Source organism: Falco naumanni, chromosome Z, assembly GCF_017639655.2.
Source record: "Falco naumanni isolate bFalNau1 chromosome Z, bFalNau1.pat, whole genome shotgun sequence".
NCBI lineage: Eukaryota > Metazoa > Chordata > Aves > Falconiformes > Falconidae > Falco > Falco naumanni.
The window spans coordinates 14,944,079-14,964,866 of NC_054080.1; the positions used below are offsets into that span (position 1 = coordinate 14,944,079).

Below are 20,788 nucleotides of genomic sequence, written 5' to 3' on the forward strand. Positions count from 1 at the left end.
AGGGAGAGGCTGCCGCGGCCCTGCGGGCCTTCCCGTGCTATAGCGGTGGCCGTCGGCGCCGGGTGCCCCTCAGCCTGCCTGCGGCGAGTTTCCGTAGCCCCGGGGGAACGGCGGTGCTGCCTGCCGGTTCGGGTGGCGGCCGGCGGCACCGCCATCTCACAGGCCCCTCCGAGCGGCTGCCTGACGGCTTCGGCGATCGAAAAACCGCCTCTGTACGCGGCGGCTGGGGGGAGCTCCTCGAGGGGCTGGTGACCGCCGCCGGGCTGTGCCAGCGGTCGCACAGCCGGGGGTTGCGTTGGTGAACGGTGGTGCGTGAAGGGCTGTACCCAGGTAACCCCGGTGGGTTTGACGGCAGCTGCTCGCTTCGAGTGTGTGTCACAGGCTTGAATTCCGCGGGGAGACGCTGCAACAGTAAAACCCACAAGAATTAGCTTAACAACACAAAGTGAGGGCTGACTAGGCCGTGCCTTGCCTGGCTGAGGGACCCGCTGCGGTCCTCAGAGCCCTCACCCTGAACAGGAGCCTCTGCCTCCTACCGTGCTCGTCCAGTAAGCAGGAGCTTTGCAGATTTCTAAAGAGTAAACTCCTTTTAACAGGTGAAACAACTAAGCTTTAAAGAGTTGGTTTCTGGTAAAGACCTTGTGCAAATTAAAGGGCAATTTTCTTCTTCCCAGAGAGAAACTCAAAAAGCAACAAATATGGCCAGTAGTCACAGACCTCCAATAGCTCGTCCTTCTTCCAGAGCGGGAATAGGGCTGACCGCGAGGCCTGCCTCTTCATCAAGGACTCCATCAGCAACCAGAATAGGAACAGGGGTATGTTTAAAAACAAACAAACACATAAACCCAACTTCGATACATTTATATTTCTATCCATTATTTTACAACTTTTTTAGTACCAAGACTAAAGCAATAGTTTCTCATGAAAAAAATAAAAATTTTAATTTTGTGGAGAATTTTACTTCCTAATTTTGACTGAAAGGGGGTCAAGGAGGTCTTGCATCAAAGAGTTCACCTGGGAGATCTTAAGAGCTGTAATGTTGCAGACAGAGGGAGAAATGAAAAGCTGCTCAAAGGTAATCTCTTAATGCTTCTGCAACAGACATTTGACTGAAGCTTTGTTTCCTTTAAGAGATGTAAATGCTAAAAATTCTTACAGGAACAGTATAGAGACTAACTTTTTAATTGTTTTAGCAATTGCGTAAGGATAATAAATTCATACTTCAGAGTTGGGAGGTTTGTGGTTTGGTGTTTGGGGTTTTTTTTAATAGATGCCTCCTAGTACATCAAGACCCAGTTCTCGTGGTGGTTCAACTACTGGAGGAGTTTTACCATCTCAGATTAAAGTTGCAGACCGTCCAGTGACTCAACAGGGATTAAGTGGAATGAAAACTGCAATGAAAGGTATTTTTTACTGAGAATAGCTATCAAACATGTCTGCAGACATTTTAAAGGAGTATTTAGGGGTTTAAAGAAAAAAAAATTAATAGCTTTATAAATTGCAGGGTGAACAGCTATGATTAATAGGAGTTGGAGAAAGGAAAGGAAGATTAAAGCATCCCTCTTCTTTTCTTTGGTCTTGGCAGTCGGTGAACAAAAAGGCTTTTCTATGCCTGAGCTGTCTTTAAAAATTATTCAAAAGAGTAAAGATAAATTGTGTCTTCCATCACTGCAGAATAATTAAAATACTATCACATAGTAACTATTCAAGTTACTATTCAGTAACTGGAAAAAGTAATGTTTATCTTCACAACAATCTAAAATTAATTTCTGCCCTCATTTGTCTTAATGAGGTAAAATCTATTTAAGAACACTGAGAAGATGGCAATTCTCTGTCTGAAAATCCTACAGATTGTTTTCATAATTTACAGTTCATTGGAATTAGTTGTTTTCTAACAAAATGTTATCTTTCTCGCATTTTTCAGGTCCTCAGAGACAGATAATGGATAAAACATATTACCTGGGACTACTGAGGTATGTCTTAACAACACACGCAAAACTGCAGAAGGTTTAATGCTGTGTTCCCTTGCTGACAGGAAGTTTGTTGTGCTTAACGATAATGTGGAATAAGTGGTGTTCGCTTATAATGAAGTCTGTCCTGTTGTAAGAGTTAAGGTCATTTTGTATATAGTTCGTAGGAACAAAGGAATGTTATGCTTATGTCTAAGTACAGGTAGATTCCTTTTGACATTTTATTAGGCTTGCAAAGTTAAATGCACTCCTACAACGTTAGTAAACGAAGGGTCAGTGATTTTGAGCTTCCACCTGTAATGCTTAATAGGTCTGATAGCACCGTTTCTATGGAGCAGCATCACAAACTAAGCACTTTTTAGTGTACATTTCAGGCAGTTTACTTGGATTATACATTGAGCTAACACTGAAAAACGCAAGGCCTTGCAGAAACTGTATTGCATACACTACTTTGTTAGTTGACCATATTGCAGTATTGAGTAATGAGTCCTAAAAGATGTCATTTTAAATATGAATGATATCCACACTCTGTGAAATCATAGAATCATTTAGGTTGGAAAAGACCTTTGAGATCATCAAGTCCAGCCATTAACTCAGGACTGCCAAGTCCATCACTAAACCGTGTTGCCAAGCACCACATCTATTTACATGTTTCTTAATGTGCCCTCCCTGGGCAGTCTGTTCCAATGCTTGACTGCCCTTTCAGTGAAAGAAGTTTTCCTAATATCCAACCTAAACTTCCCCTAGAACAACATAGGGCTGTTTCCTCTTGCCCTGTTGCTTGTTATCTGGGAAAAGAGACCAACCCCCACCTGCCTACAACCTTCTTTCAGGCAGTTGGAGAGAGCAAGAAGAGCCCCCCTAGAGTCCCCTCTTCTCCAGACTAAACAACCGCAGTTCCCTCAGCCACTCCTTGTAAGACTTGTTCTCTAGACCCTTCACCAGCTTTGTTGCCTGTCTGTGGACACACTCCAGCATGTCTACATCCCTCTTGAAGTGAGGAGGCCAAAACTGGACACAGTAGTGGAGGTGCGGCCTCACTAGTGCCAAGTATAGGGGGACCAAAACAATGGCAGTCTGCCCCATGCAGTGTTTCACTTGGATGTGCCTGCAATCTTACAAGCTTGACTACCCTACAGTCTTCTAGAAATGGACCTTGAGCTTGTTTGGAGGTTCTAGCAGGGGACTGCAGCTATCATACGCCCTTGACTGATGAACAGTACATCTCTTATCAGGGAAGGTTGTCCTCTTTGACCAAGCTTGCAGCTTCATGAGGGACATGCATGGAGCAGTGAGGGAGGAAGGGGCCATCTGCCTAGCCAGCCGGATTGGCCAAATCAACCCTGATGATCAGTGAGGTGACAGATATCACAGCGAGATAGCCCTCACATCCGATACTGTGATTTTTTTTTCTTGTCCATTTGGGAATAATTCACATCTATTTCATCAGCAGGGACAAAAAGCAATTAAAACATTTTATTTCATATCCAGCTTTTCTAACAATTACTTAAGATTTTATCTGATAGAACCACTCTGCTTTTTTCCTCACTTCTGCAACTCTTCTTTGAAATACTGATGTGAAACACAGTGCCGTGTGAGAAAGAGCTACTGATTGCACATCTCCTATAGTAAAATATAATTTCTGTTCTATCTGTGTTTTAATTGTACATTCAAATTTTAAAGATTCTTTTTTGTTTATTTTTTGCAGAAGCAAAACAAACGAACTCACAACAGAAATTCACAAGCTGCAGGAAGAAGTAGAAATGTACAAGCAAGAGAAATCTGTCTATTTGTCATATGAAAAAAGGTGAGATGTATTGCAGCTAATGCAGCGCTTTCTCAGTCGCAAGACTATTCTCAGCTATTGAGCAGGCTTCAAGGAACCATTAAATAGTTCTTTTTTATTATTTTATTTTTACAGGAATGAATCTTCCCATCTTAAGTTTGACCTTTTTTTTTTCTTTTATTTAGGGCAGAGGCTTTAGCTGGTGAAATCAAAGAATTTCAAGGTCAGCTAGCAGACTACAACATGGTATGCTGCTGTCAACTTTTGATACTCAATGCTTTCTCTTCTGTCATTTACTTTGTATTGCTTTTGCTTTATTGCAGCATCTTTTATTATTAGCACATCTCTGTAAAAATGTACTAGTTAGTACTGCTTTTTATTCAGTTACTGGAAAGGAAAAAGATGGAAATGAGCAAAAGCAAAAATGAAAAAAAGGACGTGTACTATACATTAGGAGAAGCAGTTGCATATGGATTTAAGAATTTACTGCTTGTTTGTAATATTTGTGGGTTTGTACATCTACATGTAATGATAATTACTTCTGAAAACTGCATGTAGTCTGTTCAGATTCCCAAATCATGTTTTTTTCCATTTGCAATAACAAAAAATTGCTGTGTTTTCATGAGTGCTTTGTCAATTGCTACCTAGTTGTCTGATATTTTTTGTGTGTAATTAAAAAAAAATGCAAGTAATAACAGGTTGGAGTTATGTCTCATTTCAGGTTGTGGATATACTCAACACCAATATGGATACAACAGAGGTGATTCGGGATTACAATATGGTAAGAATTAAGAGTACTTGCTATGTTTGAACTGTAAAGTGGGGTGTGTTACGTTCTTGGTGCTTTGAACATATAACATCTCTAAAAAAAGCATAGCACTAATTTAAAACTTAGCCATTTTTTTCCAGTTAAATTAACCATAATATTGGCAATATATTTGCAGTAAGAAAATGGTTTGAAGTGCTGGATTAACAGCCCCATGATGGTTTTCTGTGTTTTAGCTTTCTAAAGGCTGTCATCCCAACCCAAATTGCAAGTGTTAAAATATATTCTTTATTTGATTTGGGAGCATCTAGTCTTATGGAAGGCAAACTCACTAGACTGTACTGCCTTGTAAAGCTGCCTGGTCTTCTGGAAATTTAGTTCTTTTTTATCTTCTGCCTTTTGAAAGACTCCAGTGTAATACATAAGTTACTGACATGGCCAACCACAAAATCAATGAGCTTTTTTCTTCCTTTACTTTCATTATTTTCTAACACAGATAGAGTGTTCCCCTAAATATTAAGGTGTCAGTGGCATAAAGCATGTTCCATTTCTTACAGTCACTTCATTCATAAGGAAAAGAAACCAGGCTTAGAAAAGTTTATTTTGGTAGCTTGAAAAACCACCTAAGTGTTTTTTTGGTTAAAACAATTCTTTTTTTCCCTGTATTTGATTGAAAAATAAAGTTGCAATGTCTGTCAGAATGAGAAGAATGCTTTGCAAGTGTTAGATTTTTCATTCTGTTGGTAGGCTTAAACTTAGTATTTTACTAAGTGTTCCAGGTATAGATCCCACAGTAGTAGTAAGTGAACTGATTTGTTGAAAACTTGATTATATTTCTTCTTCAAACATAGAGATGCCTTCTTACTTCCTTTGGTTTCCAGTGGAAGACTGCGATTTCAGAGGGTCTTCTGTATCAACTGTGAAAAACCTTTGCAGCAGGCAGCCTCTACTGCTGCTTCCTTTTCAGTGTTCTGAGCAGCTTCTTGCTCATTTGAAGGAAACTTTGAATTTGTGTACAAAATCTGTGTTGTCAATGTATTGTATCAAAATACTTTTTTTCTTTTTAAGTTAAAGGTCCAGAATGACCGTGATACTCAGAGTGTGGATAAAATTTTCACAGAAAGACAAGCGTAAGTACATTAAGTGTATCCTCCTCCAGAGCTGTTAAAACCATAATTGAAATTGGCAAAATTGAGATGTTAACTAATTCAGAAGTCCCTCAAGTGTGATGCATGCCCCAAGTGGTACCTGATATATCAGTGACGGGCTTCAGCTGGAGTTCCTAGTTTTAAACTCTTCTGAGTAACTCCTGTGGAGATACTTTCCACACCATCCAGGAGGAGTTAGGTGGCAATGGAGACTCCTGTCTTTTGGCAGGCTGCTGTCAAGGTCCTGAGTTCTAGAGGTTGTGTTGTGGAGTAGCAGAATGGAGAAAGCAAACAGAAGTGTGAACTAGAATTGACGTTCCTGTTTGGTAAGGTAGAGGTGTGTGGAGGTGAAGATGAGGGCAGTGAGATGTTTACAGTAAGAATTTGTAAGCCATGAGAACAGCTTGTATAGTGATAGGTTGAGAGGATGTGTTTCTGAGATGTTTAATTTCGGAACAGGTATGTGCAGGAGAAAGAGATACGATCCTTGTTGCCCATAAGAGCAATCTCAATGATGAGATTTTAAAGTATAAATAAAAACTTTTTTTTAAAAAATTACCATTTAATAAGAAGGCACTTTTCAGTAATGCTGTGGTTTTCAACAGCTCAAAACCTGTTAGATCTGTTTTACCCCTGAATGCATTTTTAAGTGTTAAGAAAACATGAAGAGAAAAAACTTGATTCCGTAGCAAACTAAGACAAAAGGACATTAGATATGCAGTAATAATAATTGATTGTTGTACTGTATGTAGACACATTTAAGGGAGTAGAGCAGTTGATCTTTTTTGTTCTGCTAATTTGGTTAAAAAAAACCCAACAAATACTCTGTTCTCTGATTGTGTTGGTTTTGCCTAATAGACTACTACTAAGCTGTGACACCATTGATTTAGATTCAGTCCCCCGTCTGGCTGTGGTCTGCTTCAATGTTTTAGAGAAATTATTTTTCTTTTCTGGACTTATTCACAATTAAAGCAGTTAAATTTTTCACAATTAAATTATGCCAGCTTCACAAGCTACTCTGTAAAGACTTGTTCATGTTAAGCAATATACAAGTAAGCTCTCCCCCAGCCCCCACCATAAGTAAGCAAATAAATTTTTATAAAAGATGGATTATGGGTGGTTTTTTGCATGTTTTGAAATATTTGTTATGATACTAATTCACACACGTTACATTTTTAGCTTCATGATTTATGCAGCAATGTTATGGATTTGATGAGATGAAAGGAGATAGACTGCTTAGCTTCATTTTGTATTGCACATAAGTAGAGTAATATGGAAGTACAAGTGTACTATGGTTTTGAAAAGTCAGTTCATCACCTATTATTTAAGACTTGAACTCTTCTCAGTACTATAAGAATCTATGTCTTTGTCCTCAGTACAGCCATCTTCCCCAGACACAAATGCATGACTTTTCTCAAATATTACTATGGGATCTTCATTGTTTGTACCCAATTCTGTAGGAAAAGAACTCATATCAGCAGCAAACTCTTGTTCAGACATCTCTGAGTCACTTTCTTCCAGACGACGGTGGCTGTAGCTGATCAAATAGTGATACCATGTTGGGCATTTTATAGCGGTAAAAATCAGGAGTGTAGTGCTTAAGACAAACCCTAGGACACCCACTAGGAAGGTCCAACTTTTGCCAACAAGTGGTAACCCTTTAAAACAAATAGGAAAAAAAGGAAGAGTCATCTTCATGAGGAATACCAGCAAGAACACTAGTATGATGTTTTTCATAGTTAAATTGAGGACTCACAAAATAAGTGATAGGGGAATTACTGAGTATCTCCAAAGCTTTAGTAGAATGTTCTTGCTATGTTATTAGGGAGTCAGTAGCATCACTCAGACCAAAAATGCATGTACATCTCATGTTTTCTAGCAACATAAATCCACCATGCACATTTATGAAAAAGAATAGTTTCAAAGTCAGATGAAGTTCTAGGGACATATAAAATAATCATTTTTTTCAAAATTTGAATTCCAAGATCAGGCTTTGGAAAAAAAAAAATCAGTAATTGACTCAAATTCTGTTTCCCAGGCTTAAATTTCTGTCTGGTGATGATGTCTGCACCCTAAAATACTTCATCTTTTGTTTGGCATATCCTTTCAATTGTATTTCTTTTATAATAAAATTTCAATAGACTGTAGTTGCCAGTAGTCTTTATTTAGAAGCTAGTTTTCTGTGCTGGCTATAGTCCTAAAATAGATTATAGCTGTTACAGCAAAAGGAGTGTGTGGCAGTGGTGGCTTCTTCTGCTTTAGCCAGAAGCAACAACTAAAACATTTCAGTATGGAAGAGTGGAGAACAACATTAATTTGCATGTCAGAAAAAAAAAATTGCTTCACTGAAAGAAAAGCTAGATTATTACAGAGTGATGATGGAATTAACATCAAAAGGTGAAGAAAAGTAAGGAGACTATCACTGAAATTTTCAAAGATTATGGTATGTGCACATCTGTGTCCTTTACACCGAACACAGTTTAGGGCAGGAGTAAAATTAATAGGCTCACTCTTTAACATTTTAAGACAACAGCTACACCTAGAAAGTAGTTAGTTTGGAAGAAGTAATTATTTTTTTTTTTTTAATGATGCTTCCCTGGTTCTTTTAGGGAGAGATCTGGGCAATTGTCTGAATTTCAAGCCTTTGAAATTTCATCATCAGTTTGTAGTATCGTTTGAGAATTCAGGTGTATGTTTTGAATGCTTACCTATTACAGCTTAGCACTCACTAGAATGTGTGTACAGTCTACCAAAACCTGGAAATACATTTATTCCATAGCCCTGGTTTTTATGGAAGAATTGCAGTGCACTGGGAATACAAACCAGTTGAAATCATGGAACAGTCAGTCAGCTTGTAAGCAGTAAAGCGCAACACCAGTATATTACCTGCATGTGTTCCATTGATTCCAGTGATGTTGCTTGGAGTCAGAGCTGTTAGTAAGGCATTGCTTTTAAGTTTTATGGCAGAAGTGGAAGTTACAGTGTTTTCTAAAGAATCTTTTCCAGTTTTGCAGTCAGCTGGTTGAATAGCTGCCATCTTGATGGAGAATTTTTCCTTGGTGTTTGGGAGTGTACATGTAGTGTTGTTTTCATTTTCTGTGAATGTGAGCAGTGGAAAGGCTATAAGATATTGTTAGTTCATTGGCAGTCCGATTAAAAAAAAAATAATAATCAATGATTGCTAATGTATAAGTAATGTTTACAGATAACTTGATGGTTGATGTTATCCAGATCACGAAACACCAAGATAAGGCTATTTGATATAAATGATCATGAAGTGCTGCTCTTACCAAAACTTACCGATTGTCACGTTGGAGGCCATTAGCCATATGTGTAAATTAAGGAGGTCACAGGAGCAGGTCCATGGGTTTCCAGCTAAAACAATTCTAATCAATTTAAAAGACGATTTTATATGAAGAGATTTCAGTAAGTTATGTTGTAGATTTAAAACTGTCAGACTTATTAGAGAAGTAAATACATCTGAATCTAGTTGAGTAATTGCATTATAGGATAGATTCAGCACTGACAGTTGATTTAATCCTGCAAATGCTGCTTTATGAACTGTGCTAATATGATTGTTGCTGATATCCAGAATTACAAGTTTTGTCAGGTTGCAGAAGCTGTGATTATACAGTACAGTAATCATATTTTCATTCAGATAAAGTTCAGTGAGGCTAATAAAACTTCCAAGAATCTCTTTGTCACTATTTTTTAAACTGATTTTATTATTTCTGAGGCTTAATTTAGTAACGTTTTGGAAAAGATTAGTGCAGATCTTAGAAAAGTTTTTTCCAGACTCCTCACAAGTGACCTGTTGAAAAAAAGAGAATGACTACAATTAAATACTGTAGGAAAATATGGTCATGAAGGTGTCTCAGTGATGGCTGTCAAGGGCATGAAAAGTCTTTCCTATATATTTTAATTTATATGTATATGTATGCATCGCTGCAGATTATAGTTTGTAGTGTCCAGATACTTGAACTAGCTTTAAAGGAGATGGTAAGTACTGGAAACAGGTTGGTTGATTATCCCTCATCCTAAATAAGTAACCTATGTTCAGCTTGTTAGTGATGTAACCAGACTGAGTCTAGATAGTTTATTTAAAACAAACGTAGGTGGCGTGCCTTTTCTTTACTGTATATACCCATTATGTAAGTGGTTTTGTTCTTGTTTGTCCCAAAGATGAACAAGCATGAGGTATACTACTGGACTTGTAGGCACTGAGTTCAAAGCAAATACTGCAATACAGTTTATCATTTGACTGTTAATCGAGACTCCTTCCTTCCCCTCCACTACTCAATACATACAAAATCCATTAAATTAATCTGTGAAGAAAAATTTTAAAATTTCTTATATATGTTTGGACCTGACTTGGGCAAGTGCTAACTCAACAGATCTCGCTAACTTGAGCAGTAATTTGCCTTGTCAAAATAACTGTTTTTAAAAACTGTTGCATTTTAGTTCTATTCCAAAATGATGCAAAGATAAAGAAGACACTCCTGTTGTCTGCAGAGAGATTTGACTGAGATATAAATCCATGTCAAATATGTTTTGGTGTTATTCATCCGCTTAAAATGACTACCAGCAGCTGTCCATTCACAGAAAACCATGTCGTTTTATTTGTCTCTATGTACTTCTTACTTCAGGAATTTTATATTTACAAGGGAGTTTTAAAAATGTCTTTAGCTTCTAGTGTATTTTTAAAAAATAAAGAGTAATTTACATACATATAAAACTTACAGTTTGAGAAGTAATGTTGCAGTCAGCAGTGACTGGATTCAGAAATAGTATTCCAGCCCAGATCGCAAACCAAGAAAGTTTCATGGTTAGAGCCTAGTAGAAAACAACACTTTTGTATACCAAGGCCAGAATACCCATGCCTTCTATAGTGGTAGTTTAACAAATTAATAGATACAGTTATTTCAGTGCTAATTTATTCTACATAAATAATTTGTTCAACATAAATATTTTTAAATGTAAAGGAAAATGTAAGGAAAACCATATGTTATTAGAATTAACGTGTTCAGTTTTTGCTTAATTGAGACAAACTTAAAATCCAGTGAGCAGACTGTATCAGCAAATAGATTGATTAGACAAGTTAATAGACAACAGTGTCAGAAATGGATAAAACAAAGAGGCAGGGAATACTCATTAATATCCCCGTTAAAGTGGTTATGAGTACTGGAAGACTATGATAGGAGTAAACGGCAGAAAGTATTCAGGCTTGCATGTTCTCCCTAAATAATTTCTTTTGTGGCCACTGACAGAGGCAGAACACTACCAGATTGATTGTTGGTTTATCCAGTCAGATTTCTCTCATGTTCTTACGTAACTTATTAAGCAGGTTTTTGTGAATTTTCAATTAATAGATTGATCTTCTAATCTCTTTATTATCCATAATATAACATATGTCATATAACATAAACCTGGACCTCTATGTTATGAAGGTGAGGTTGTTGCTCTGATCTTTGGAGCTAAGTAAACATGGTTCAGTCTCTTGTGCTGGAGTTTTTGTACAGGTTTAAACCTTATTTTCTGAGAGTGAGGAAAGCCTTTCTGACAAATGGTATTCACTGTGACATAACATCTGTCAGAAGGTGTCACTCATTCATCCCCTTTGAATCAGGCATTATTTGCAAGATCTACTAATTTTGAATAGGAATGTTAAACTATCTCTGTCAGATGTTAAATCAGTCCCTGTTTGTGCTGGACTTGAGTTAAAATGTTATGTAAAAGGTAAATTATCCCTTCATTTTCACACTTCTTCTCCAGCATCTGAAGAAAAGATAGTGAGCTAAGTGTCAGTATCTCCTTCCCAGATTTCTGTATTCCAGATTTAAAAAGATCCAAAAGATAAGGTGTAAGATATGTTTATAAAGTGCCTGAAGTGCCTGTGCTGTAGAGTATTCACTGAATTTAACAGAGAAGAGTGGGGGAAATTGCATAAGGAAGCTCAATTGCAGAAACAATGCTAAATATTGACAGCCAGTCAGATTAAGAAAAAAACTCCACCAACCCTTAAAAAGAGTGCCAGGACACCTTTGCTGATCGATATGGAGTAGGTGAAGTCACAGAACAAATTGGTCAAATCTGATTGATTGCTTCTATATGTTTACGTGTCTAAGAACTGACCTCATTCACCTAACTGAATCAGCCTGGAAACTTAATAGCTTCTTGGAAAGAAGAAGATAAGTACCACATATAATCCTGTGATACATTTTGTATTTTTACTGCTGTTAGAAACTTCCGTTAAATACAAAAAAAGACTTCATAAACCTTTTTGTTAGACATCGTCAGTGGCATGGACAAGGGGTACTAGCAGCAGCAGCCACTGTGGTATTATGTTCTGTGTTAGGTGTTGTTCTTGTCAGTGATGGTACTGGTGACCTGCATACATTTTTTGAAGGCAGTTCGTGTATTGCTAGTGGAAAATGGGATGTCGTTTGAGAACTCCTGATGTAGACTATGTTAACTGCTGGATCTTGTGGCATACTTAGACCTTAAAGGTACTGCTTCCAAAATGCTCAGAAATAAAACAGGCCTTAACCAGGCAATCTAGAAATACAGGTTAATAGTATTATTGTAGTTTTCAGATTTCAAGAAAAATACTTTCTTTAATAGAATGGGGAAAATATATTAAAAAAAAGAAGTCTGTAAATTAATAACAATCAAGTTGCAAATGAAAGTTAAAGTTTTTCAAAATTTCAAGAAAAAGTTAAAATGTCTGGATGAAGGGGATGCCATTAACTTGAAAAATCCTTTTCCTGTCTAAAATTCACTCTACAAAAGTTGAAATCATAGTTCGTAGTTTTTACTCTAGTTTCTACTGAAAAGTTAGGGGGTTTCTTACAGACTCGATTTCTTACATTGTTTATGTGTGAACCTATATAATCGATAGAACAGGAAAACATCTGTAATTTTAATTGCAGTTTAGCTTTTTTGCTAGAACCAGATTTTTAAAATTGCTTTTTAAAGTAATTTCTTTGGAAAGAAACTGAGGGTGGGAATACATTGGTAGTAGCTTGATATTTCCTTGTAATTAGAAGAGTTCTCTTAAAAAAGTTTGCCTCAGAGAACTTTTTACGATGTTATCATTTAATAGTATGTAATTCCTATTGTTTTTCTTATATTTGTAAAGAAAAAGACTGTTTTGGGGAGGAAATGGAGTTCACATGATCAGGTAATCTGGTTTTTGGAGAAGAAACGGGCTGTTCCTGTGCTGAAGTACAGTTTACTTAACAACTTGCACGTCCAAGGTTCATAGTAATTCCTGAACTTTTAATGTATTTCAAGCTCTATTTGTTTCCAGTCTAGCAACAAAGTCATACTAAAAATCTTTGCCTACATTTTGAAAAAGATGTACCAAATATCTTACCTTTTCTGATGCTTCTTAGAGGCAGTGTATGTACACATGTGTAGATTTTTTCGATGTACTGACAAGAAATAATATGGTGCAATAGCACTTTGGTTTTGTTCAACCTTTGTACCTGATGAATAAGCAGGCGGTGTAAGAAAAAAAAAAAAAAAAAAACACAACCTAGAAAATCCTTAGCAAAAGATTGACTAGGTTGAGCAACTTCTTACAATCATCTTGGATTTAAATGGATCTACAGCCAATAGGGAAGTCTAGTAGTAGTAAGCTCAAGTGTCACATTCCAGTTCATATAGGAAACACTGAGTTAAAATGCCACAAGGAATTTACAAGCAAGTTGGGTCATAATCAATTAAAGAAATGCTGGAGACGGAAAAAGACTTGAATTTTTTATATCATCAGTTATCACAAGAGGAAAATTTCAAGATATTTGCATACTGAAGTAGAGATCTCTGATAGTTAAATGTATTAATTCTTGTTTTTTGGAAACATCAGAGGAGCTGTGGGGTATGATACGTAAAGCTCTTTTTTAAAAAGAATTACAAGCAGTTAAGGACATCTGTTATATGGACTATATTTCAGAAAGAGATTCTAAAACCAGATGATACTTGCTGTGATTTGAGAGCATGTCTGTATGCAGGCTGAAAAGAGAATTGTGTTGATACACAGATACTACTTCAGTGAATTTTCTTCTTGAGTTGGTGCTCATTCTGTCCAATGTACAGCATCAAACTACAAAATGGTTTCATCTCCTCTCATTCTCCATTCCTATCAAATATGTGGCTGTAGAAACCACTTCGTTTCGCTGTCTCGCTTTGACGTTATTTGCCACTTTGGTTTTTTGCTTACTGTCTCAGAACAACTGTGCAACTTTTCCAAGCCTCATCACTGATTCAGCTTCATCAGTTGTCTTCAAATTACTTACGGTAATGAATTGTCTTCCTGTGACAGCCATTGCTGATATTGTTATTGCCTCTTAGAAAATCACTGAGTTTTAACCTTCTGTCAAAAGGCTTCTACCAGAGAAGATACTTCACAGCTGAGTCAGGCGTTTCTAGTGTCAAGGACATACTGGATCATCTTGAAGTATTTAGCCAGGAGTCCACATCACATAAGAAAAATAAATTTGCCTCAGGTTAAGAGGCCTGCCATGTGTTCACACACACTTTACATTGGAGGGGCTGGAAGAGTAGGCTTTCTTTCCTTACTCGGTCGTACAGACTTGCAGTGTCAGGCATAGACGAGAAAAATCCAGTAGAGCTTGGAGATACCACTGTCCTCAGCAGTGACGGCTGCTTCCATATGGTGCTTTGGAGCACAGGAGAAATGTAGCAAGCGGTATTCTTTTCACCCTCCCTAAATGCCCCAGTGATCTCCAGGAAAAGGCACCTTGTTTGTACTTAAATGACAAGTTCCCTATGAAGTAACAACAGTCCCTCCTGGTGAATTACATCTAGTGCGGAGATTTATTCTGGAAATCAGCAACCTTAATATTTTCTTGAATTCTTCATTGCAATTTTTCTGTTTCCATTCTGTGACATCTTCAGTTGGGCTTGATTTGAGAGTCACTGCTGAGGTTTTGCAACAGCTTTCAGAGGCCCACCAGACTGAGGGACAGGGAGCCTCCAATAAAGAAGTAACATGGAACCTCTCTGCCAGCTAACTTTGTTCTGTGCCTTCCAGAGGGTCTTAAATCAAACTACTCTCATAGCTTAAGAGCATGCTTCTCTTAAAAAGCTACTCCTTTCCACTACCAAGTGTAACGTAATTATCTGTTCATAAACCCATGTTACTTATGATGAGGCAGATAATTATACATTATCTGTGTAATGTTTACTGTATGTACCTTCACAAATCAGATACCAGCTTCTTTATTTCAAACTGCCTGGTTTTATTCCAGGAATTCACTGATTGAGACCAACTGAGAGGGGCTAGTATACTTTGGCCAGTGTTTGGGACTGTGCAGACAGACAGGGTGAGAGTGTTGGAAAAAACTGTGTGTGTACTGTAAGGGCAAAGAATTCTTCATCTTCTGCATTCCATAGTGTGAATGTTTATATAGCTAATCCAGTTTCAAGAAGATTAGATGCAAGTAGGTAGGTAACTCCTTTTTTTTTTTTTAAGAGTTTGTGGAGTTCTTGTGTTACAGGATCATTTCAGTCAGTGTGAACTAATACCAGAGTTTGAAATGGGTGCTTAAAATAAACATCAGCTACTAAAAGTTACAAAAACGTTCTATTTTTACAGCACAGAAAAGTTAATTCAAGGTGTAGAAGAAGATATCGAACGTGAAAAGGTTGTAGCAGATGACATAATAAAAGACATGTCACAGGAAAATCAAGCTAAATATATGGAGATGAAGGCTGCAAATGAAAAACTTTCCCAGGTTGGTTTGTTTCGTTGCACTTACCTAAAATATTTCTCAATCTGACTCCATTGGTTCCAGATACAATTTAAGTATTAAAGAGCTCGAGAATGGAGTAATACAATAAAAAAGCTTACTGGTATCTTAATCAATTGTAGAAGTGCCTAAAAAGCAGAGCAGTTGACTAAAATAAGATACTTTGTCTTTTTGTATTTCTTATTTTAAGAACAAATTATGTTCATAATTTTACTTTTAAATTTGGGACTGACATGCAAATATTAAAAGCCGCTGTGGTGCTTAGATGTTTCATCATGTGTAAAAAGCAAGCAAAGGGGAAAAACAAACCCAGAATTTTTTGTAGTTCAGTTGAGTAGAAAGTTTTCTTCCTGCATACAAAAGTGAATCAGGTGGGTGTTTTTGTTGTTGTTCTTGTACATTTCAATGTATCAGAAAAATGAATTGGGCTTTGTAAAATCTTTGTGACTTTGCTAACAAAAGCAGTAAGATTTCTAGGTTCTGGGGTCTGGGATCATGCAATTTCAGGCATGTGATCTTCGAAGTTTTCTTTGTATAGTCACAGCAAGATAGGCATCTTTTGAGGCAAGTGCTTCCCAGCTGTCTTAGGATGAGCAAAATCACTTGTCAGAGCCTACCTTTCTCTTTCTCTTTCTGGACTGTGAAGAAACTGTGGTGACTAGTTCAGATTTTAAATCTGATTTTAAACTTCCGAAGTAGAAATGATAAATTCCGCCCTCTTTACTCATTTTAAGGAAAGCAATGTAGTTATAGCCCAACTGGAAGTGACTGTGAAAAGAGTTTATTGGAAAGATTGGATTCTGAAAGTAAATGGGTATTATATCTGAGTTACTTGAAGAAGCTGGATACAGTCTTGTCTTTTAAATGTTTAAGAGCAGCAATGAGATTTTTTACAGCATTTTATAAATACTGAGTTGCAGAACAAATAAGTAAACTCATCAAGTAGTATTTTTTATCTGAATTTTGCATTTTTTTCCTCTTTAGGAATTGGTTGTTCAACAGCAGGAATTGGATGCACTAAATGTAAAGGAGGAGTCTTTAAGAGCTGTATGTATGATAACAAGCGGTCTCCATACCAGCCTTCACTGAACTCTAGTGTAAAAAACAATACAGTGGAAAAATACCTATAATCTTGCTCCTTCAATTTTCAGATACTGTAGGATCATGTCCTAGAGGCAAACTGTCTCTCTGTTTTACACCAGTAATTTCTAATCAGTTTTGGCTAAAATTTGCGTTTGCTAGATGCCAAGTACAAAATTTTGGTAGCGTTAGTGAGGTTTCTTAGGATAAAAGGATTTATGAGCTGAAACATAGTTGTGTATCTTTTCAGCAAGTTTACTTTTCAAATACTACCAGAAATTTTTCCTGTCCTTTTGAATACTCTATATAGTTTGTGATCCCCTGGAAATGATGAAGTAGTAAATCTACTCAGAAAATTAGCCTGAGGATGAACTAACTCATAAAGCAAGAGATATTCCATTCCAGAAAGGGCAATATTGAAAATATGATTATAAAGTTTATTGTTTATACTGTGTCTGTACTGTTTGTAACAAATAAGCTTCACTTTGAATATACGCATAAGCATAATTTCTGCAATGCTGTCTTGCAATCTGAAAATAGCTAGTAGGTTTTTGCTTTTCCCAATAGGAAATAACACACTCTCAGGTGAAACAGGAGGCTGTACAGCTGTATGAAAAGCTCCATGAGCTTGAGGAACGTCGAGATCAAATGGTTGCTGAGGATAAGAACATGGAATCTCCACAGGAGGAAAGAGAGAGATTACTAAAGCAGGCAAGAACATAATATTTTATCATGTAAAAGATTCTCTGAGTCGTTATTTTAAGGGATGATAATATTTGACAATACTTGAGTTTGAATCTTGCCTTTATTTGCTCTTTGAGCAGCACAAATCATCTGAAATTTAGGACAGTTATTAAAGTGGCTGGATCAGATATTTCAGGTTCAGCCAAAACAAAATTTGCACAATCAGCTTTTCAGCTGGTTGATTGTTCCAATTCATCAGTCCTGTTGGTATGGCAAAAATGGTCTTATTGAACAATTCTGTAACATAACTCCAGATAGTGTCCTTGCGGGATACTGAGCAGATGTACTAATCCACGAACAATTTTAGCTACTTTACAAGGGTATATACTGTATTATGTAACTATCCATAGATACTGTATGGATTATTGAACCGAACAACACTGATGAGTGTGTCTGATTTTAAAATGTGTATTGAGAAAGTAGGACATTTTGATGACTTAACACTTAAATCATACCACTTTTCACTGAAGAGCTGTTTTTGGACAACGTGACAGCAAGTTTGTGATTTCATACGCTGAGTTTCTATTCCCTATATACTGAATTAAGAAATCTTTTTTGATTTTCCTTTTTTCATTTGTAGATTTTATTTCCTGTCTTGAAGTTGTTATACTTTTTTATAGGTTAAGGATGATAGTCAAGAAATAGCAAGCATGGAAAGACAGTGAGTAATCCTATTGTACTGTTGCTAAAAATTACATTTACACCCTGAAGACACATAGTTTAATTCTATCACGTATTGCTGTGGTCTTTTAGAACATTGCCACATTTTCAAGCCTCTGCTAGTGTTAACCTTCCACGGAGAATAGAATAAATTTTTCTGTTTCAGCTAAATAATTTTTATAGTGATAGGACATTGCAATCTGCATAATAAGGTGCTTCCTGTCCTTATGAACATGCCATGAGAATATAAACTGGTAATTGCACAGATGTAAACTACTTTATGGCTGAAAAAGACACTCATCCCTAAGAGCCACTGATCTGGGACATGAAGCTGAGCCTGTATTTGCTGCAGTCACATTTTGAAGAGTTTGTTATGCCTTCTTAAAACCTAAGAGTTACAAAGTTGCTTACAGAAAGTTAAATTCTAAAGAGTAACAGGGCATTGCTTGGTTCTTGGATAGTGGTCCTTTCTGAAGATGTGCTAGAGACTCTGGTAAACGTTACAATAATAGTAAGTGGGGGAGGGGGAGCAGAATAAAACACTACAGTATTTTTGTGATTTTGAGCCTTTTGATTTCTCTCTCTTTACAGAAGAATTGAGATAATTCCTGAAATCTCCTAGAAACCATTTTAATTTTTTTTTAAACTGTATTCCCAACTGTAATAATTTTTTTAACTTTTACTGCATTTTTGATTGGATAGTAAGTTGCTTAACATAATTTTTGGAAAGAAACAGTAACAGTGAATTATATTTGAGAATTTACATAGCAGTGTTTTTAAGGTAATTTCCTTCCTCACTTTGATTATGTAACACAGTGGTTTTTTTCTTGACAATTTCTTAATGGATTTTAGTGAACATGTAAGGCAATTTTTAAGGAATACCATTCCTTTTTGTAGTTTACCAATTATGTTGTAGCTCTGCAAAGCTGTATAGCAACCAGCAGAGGAACCTGTTGAGTAAGGTAAGAACTACTGATGACTCAACGAAAAATGCTTTTATTGAAAAAGAGCAGCAGTACTTTTGTTTAATAGATATAGGGAGTAAAGTGACAGGTAGTTTACATATAACTTTTATAATAACAGCAATCGTCTTGATACTCTTTTGGTTTTGATAAACTTAGGTTTGCCATTTTTATTTTTGATTTTGCTCTCCATTTTTGTCTAAAACCAAAGCACATTTTTAACCCTGGATTTCATTATCTGTTTGTCAGGCTGACAGAAATAAAAGAAAGAACAAACCATTTTAAAAAGGTCATTCAACGACTTGATCTGGATCTGGAGAATCATCAAGGTAATACGACTGTGGTTGTAAAAGACTATGCAGAGCTGTATCTGTTCATACTATAACACATATTGTTACTGACATTAGTTGCTTGAAAATTTTAGGCTTATGCAAATGTCCATTATTCACCATCAGAAGAAGGTTTTGTGTCTGGGGTACAGGCTCCTCTGTTCAGTTATGAGAAATGGGGAGTATCCTCCTTTAGCAGCATGTTCATCAGGTTCATATTGATTAGTAAATATACCATATAAAATAATATTACATCTGTCTGGTTTTCTGTCCAAAATTTATCTTTAGGACTACTTGAGAAATAGAAGTTTCTTTTACTGGCAGCATTGCAGAACCAGCTCAGCTTTAGAAAAGCTTTTATTTATTTTACCTTTTGCATGATCTGATACACTGTTAGTGAATGTCGAATTGAGAATGTTTAATGATAATGTGTAAAGCAGACAGAATTCAGTATGCTTTTTTTTAATGTGTCTTTGAAACTTCTTGGGTTGATCTTTGCAAAAAGAGTTTGGGAGCTGCCTAGAAATGGCATTAGCTTAGAAACTTACCTCCAGCAAACACCTGCTGTAGTACGTTAGGCTGTTAGTTTGGGATTTGTCCTCGCACTGAGGAAGTAACTTGGTTTGAGCATAGGCCCTCAACAGCTGCAGAAGAGTCTCCTAAAAATGGAAATTCATCCCACAGAAGGCATTCTTCTAAACAAGGAATCTTGTTTACATAGGAGTTACAGAAATATGTGCATACATTCTGGAAAACTTTGTAACAAGTTCTTTAGATTCTACAGGACTGATGAATTAATGTGTTGTGTCCTTTTTACTTTATAACTTCTCTCATACGATCAGTGCAGAATTTAGCTGTAGATTTCTTCAAATGAACATATATTTCTAAAATTGACCTTAAACAAATGTTTGATATATGTTTCTTATCTTTTGTATTACAAAATATTTCATACTTCTCTGGATATGTAATTATTTTTGTGCAAATTTATTAAGAATGTTTTATTAGCTTTCTTGCTTCCAGATAATATAATTACCAACTTTACTATTCTGCTTTAATTTTTCCTGTTTGTTTGGTTTGCAACTCTTTTTTTGTATCTTTGGACAAATGCAGAAGGTAAGAAGTGAGTCACTTTTCACACTTCATAGTTAATTTACACATGCAGTCAGTCATTGCTGGACTGTTATGTCTTTCACTGTTTTAGAAGAAGACCTCTGTTGAAGAAGAGGATTTAAAGCGTGTTTAGGAGAAAGCACATGTTCTCTGACAACACATCAGGAACAGTCAGGATAATAAAGTTACATCGTGGTATAATACAGAAGGAATTATATGTGTTGGTATAACATAGAGGGAATAAAGAAGATATTCATAAGGAGTAGCTTTAAGACACAGAAATATAAACTCCTAATGCCCTCTTCTCTAGTGAATGGAGAGAGAATCCCAGGGGGCCATTCATACTTCTGCTCTGAATCTGCATCTTGGTTTGTCCTTGAAATTCCCGTCCTCCCTCCCTACCCAGTCAGCTTACTTTTGGCTTAGTATTTAAAGTGTTTATTACAAAGCATTCCCAAAA

At 36.5% G+C, this 20,788-nt stretch overlaps 2 protein-coding genes across 6 annotated transcripts in view; one reads left to right on the forward strand and one right to left on the reverse strand.

The window, feature by feature from the left end:
* IFT74 (intraflagellar transport 74) overlaps positions 1–20,788 on the forward strand; it is a 37,624-nt gene that overhangs the window by 119 nt on the left and 16,717 nt on the right. For 3 of the 5 annotated variants that reach the window (XM_040578984.1, XM_040578987.1, XM_040578988.1), the window contains exons 1-13: positions 3–330; positions 675–815; positions 1,271–1,403; positions 1,925–1,973; positions 3,679–3,777; positions 3,942–4,002; positions 4,478–4,537; positions 5,591–5,652; positions 15,290–15,428; positions 16,428–16,490; positions 17,091–17,234; positions 17,888–17,928; positions 19,139–19,218. In XM_040578984.1, coding sequence (XP_040434918.1) covers positions 699–815; positions 1,271–1,403; positions 1,925–1,973; positions 3,679–3,777; positions 3,942–4,002; positions 4,478–4,537; positions 5,591–5,652; positions 15,290–15,428; positions 16,428–16,490; positions 17,091–17,234; positions 17,888–17,928; positions 19,139–19,218 — 1,048 coding nt within the window. In that variant the 5' untranslated portion in view covers positions 3–330; positions 675–698. The other 2 variants (XM_040578986.1, XM_040578985.1) reach the window with 2 other exon arrangements.
* LRRC19 (leucine rich repeat containing 19) lies at positions 5,659–13,542 on the reverse strand. The gene is made up of 5 exons (XM_040578989.1): positions 13,046–13,542; positions 10,411–10,503; positions 8,971–9,481; positions 8,557–8,766; positions 5,659–7,328 (listed from the first exon to the last, which is right to left on the reverse strand). The coding sequence occupies exons 2-5, from the start codon at positions 10,492–10,494 to the stop codon at positions 6,991–6,993; spliced, it is 1,143 nt and encodes a 380-aa protein (XP_040434923.1). The 5' UTR covers positions 10,495–10,503; positions 13,046–13,542; the 3' UTR covers positions 5,659–6,990.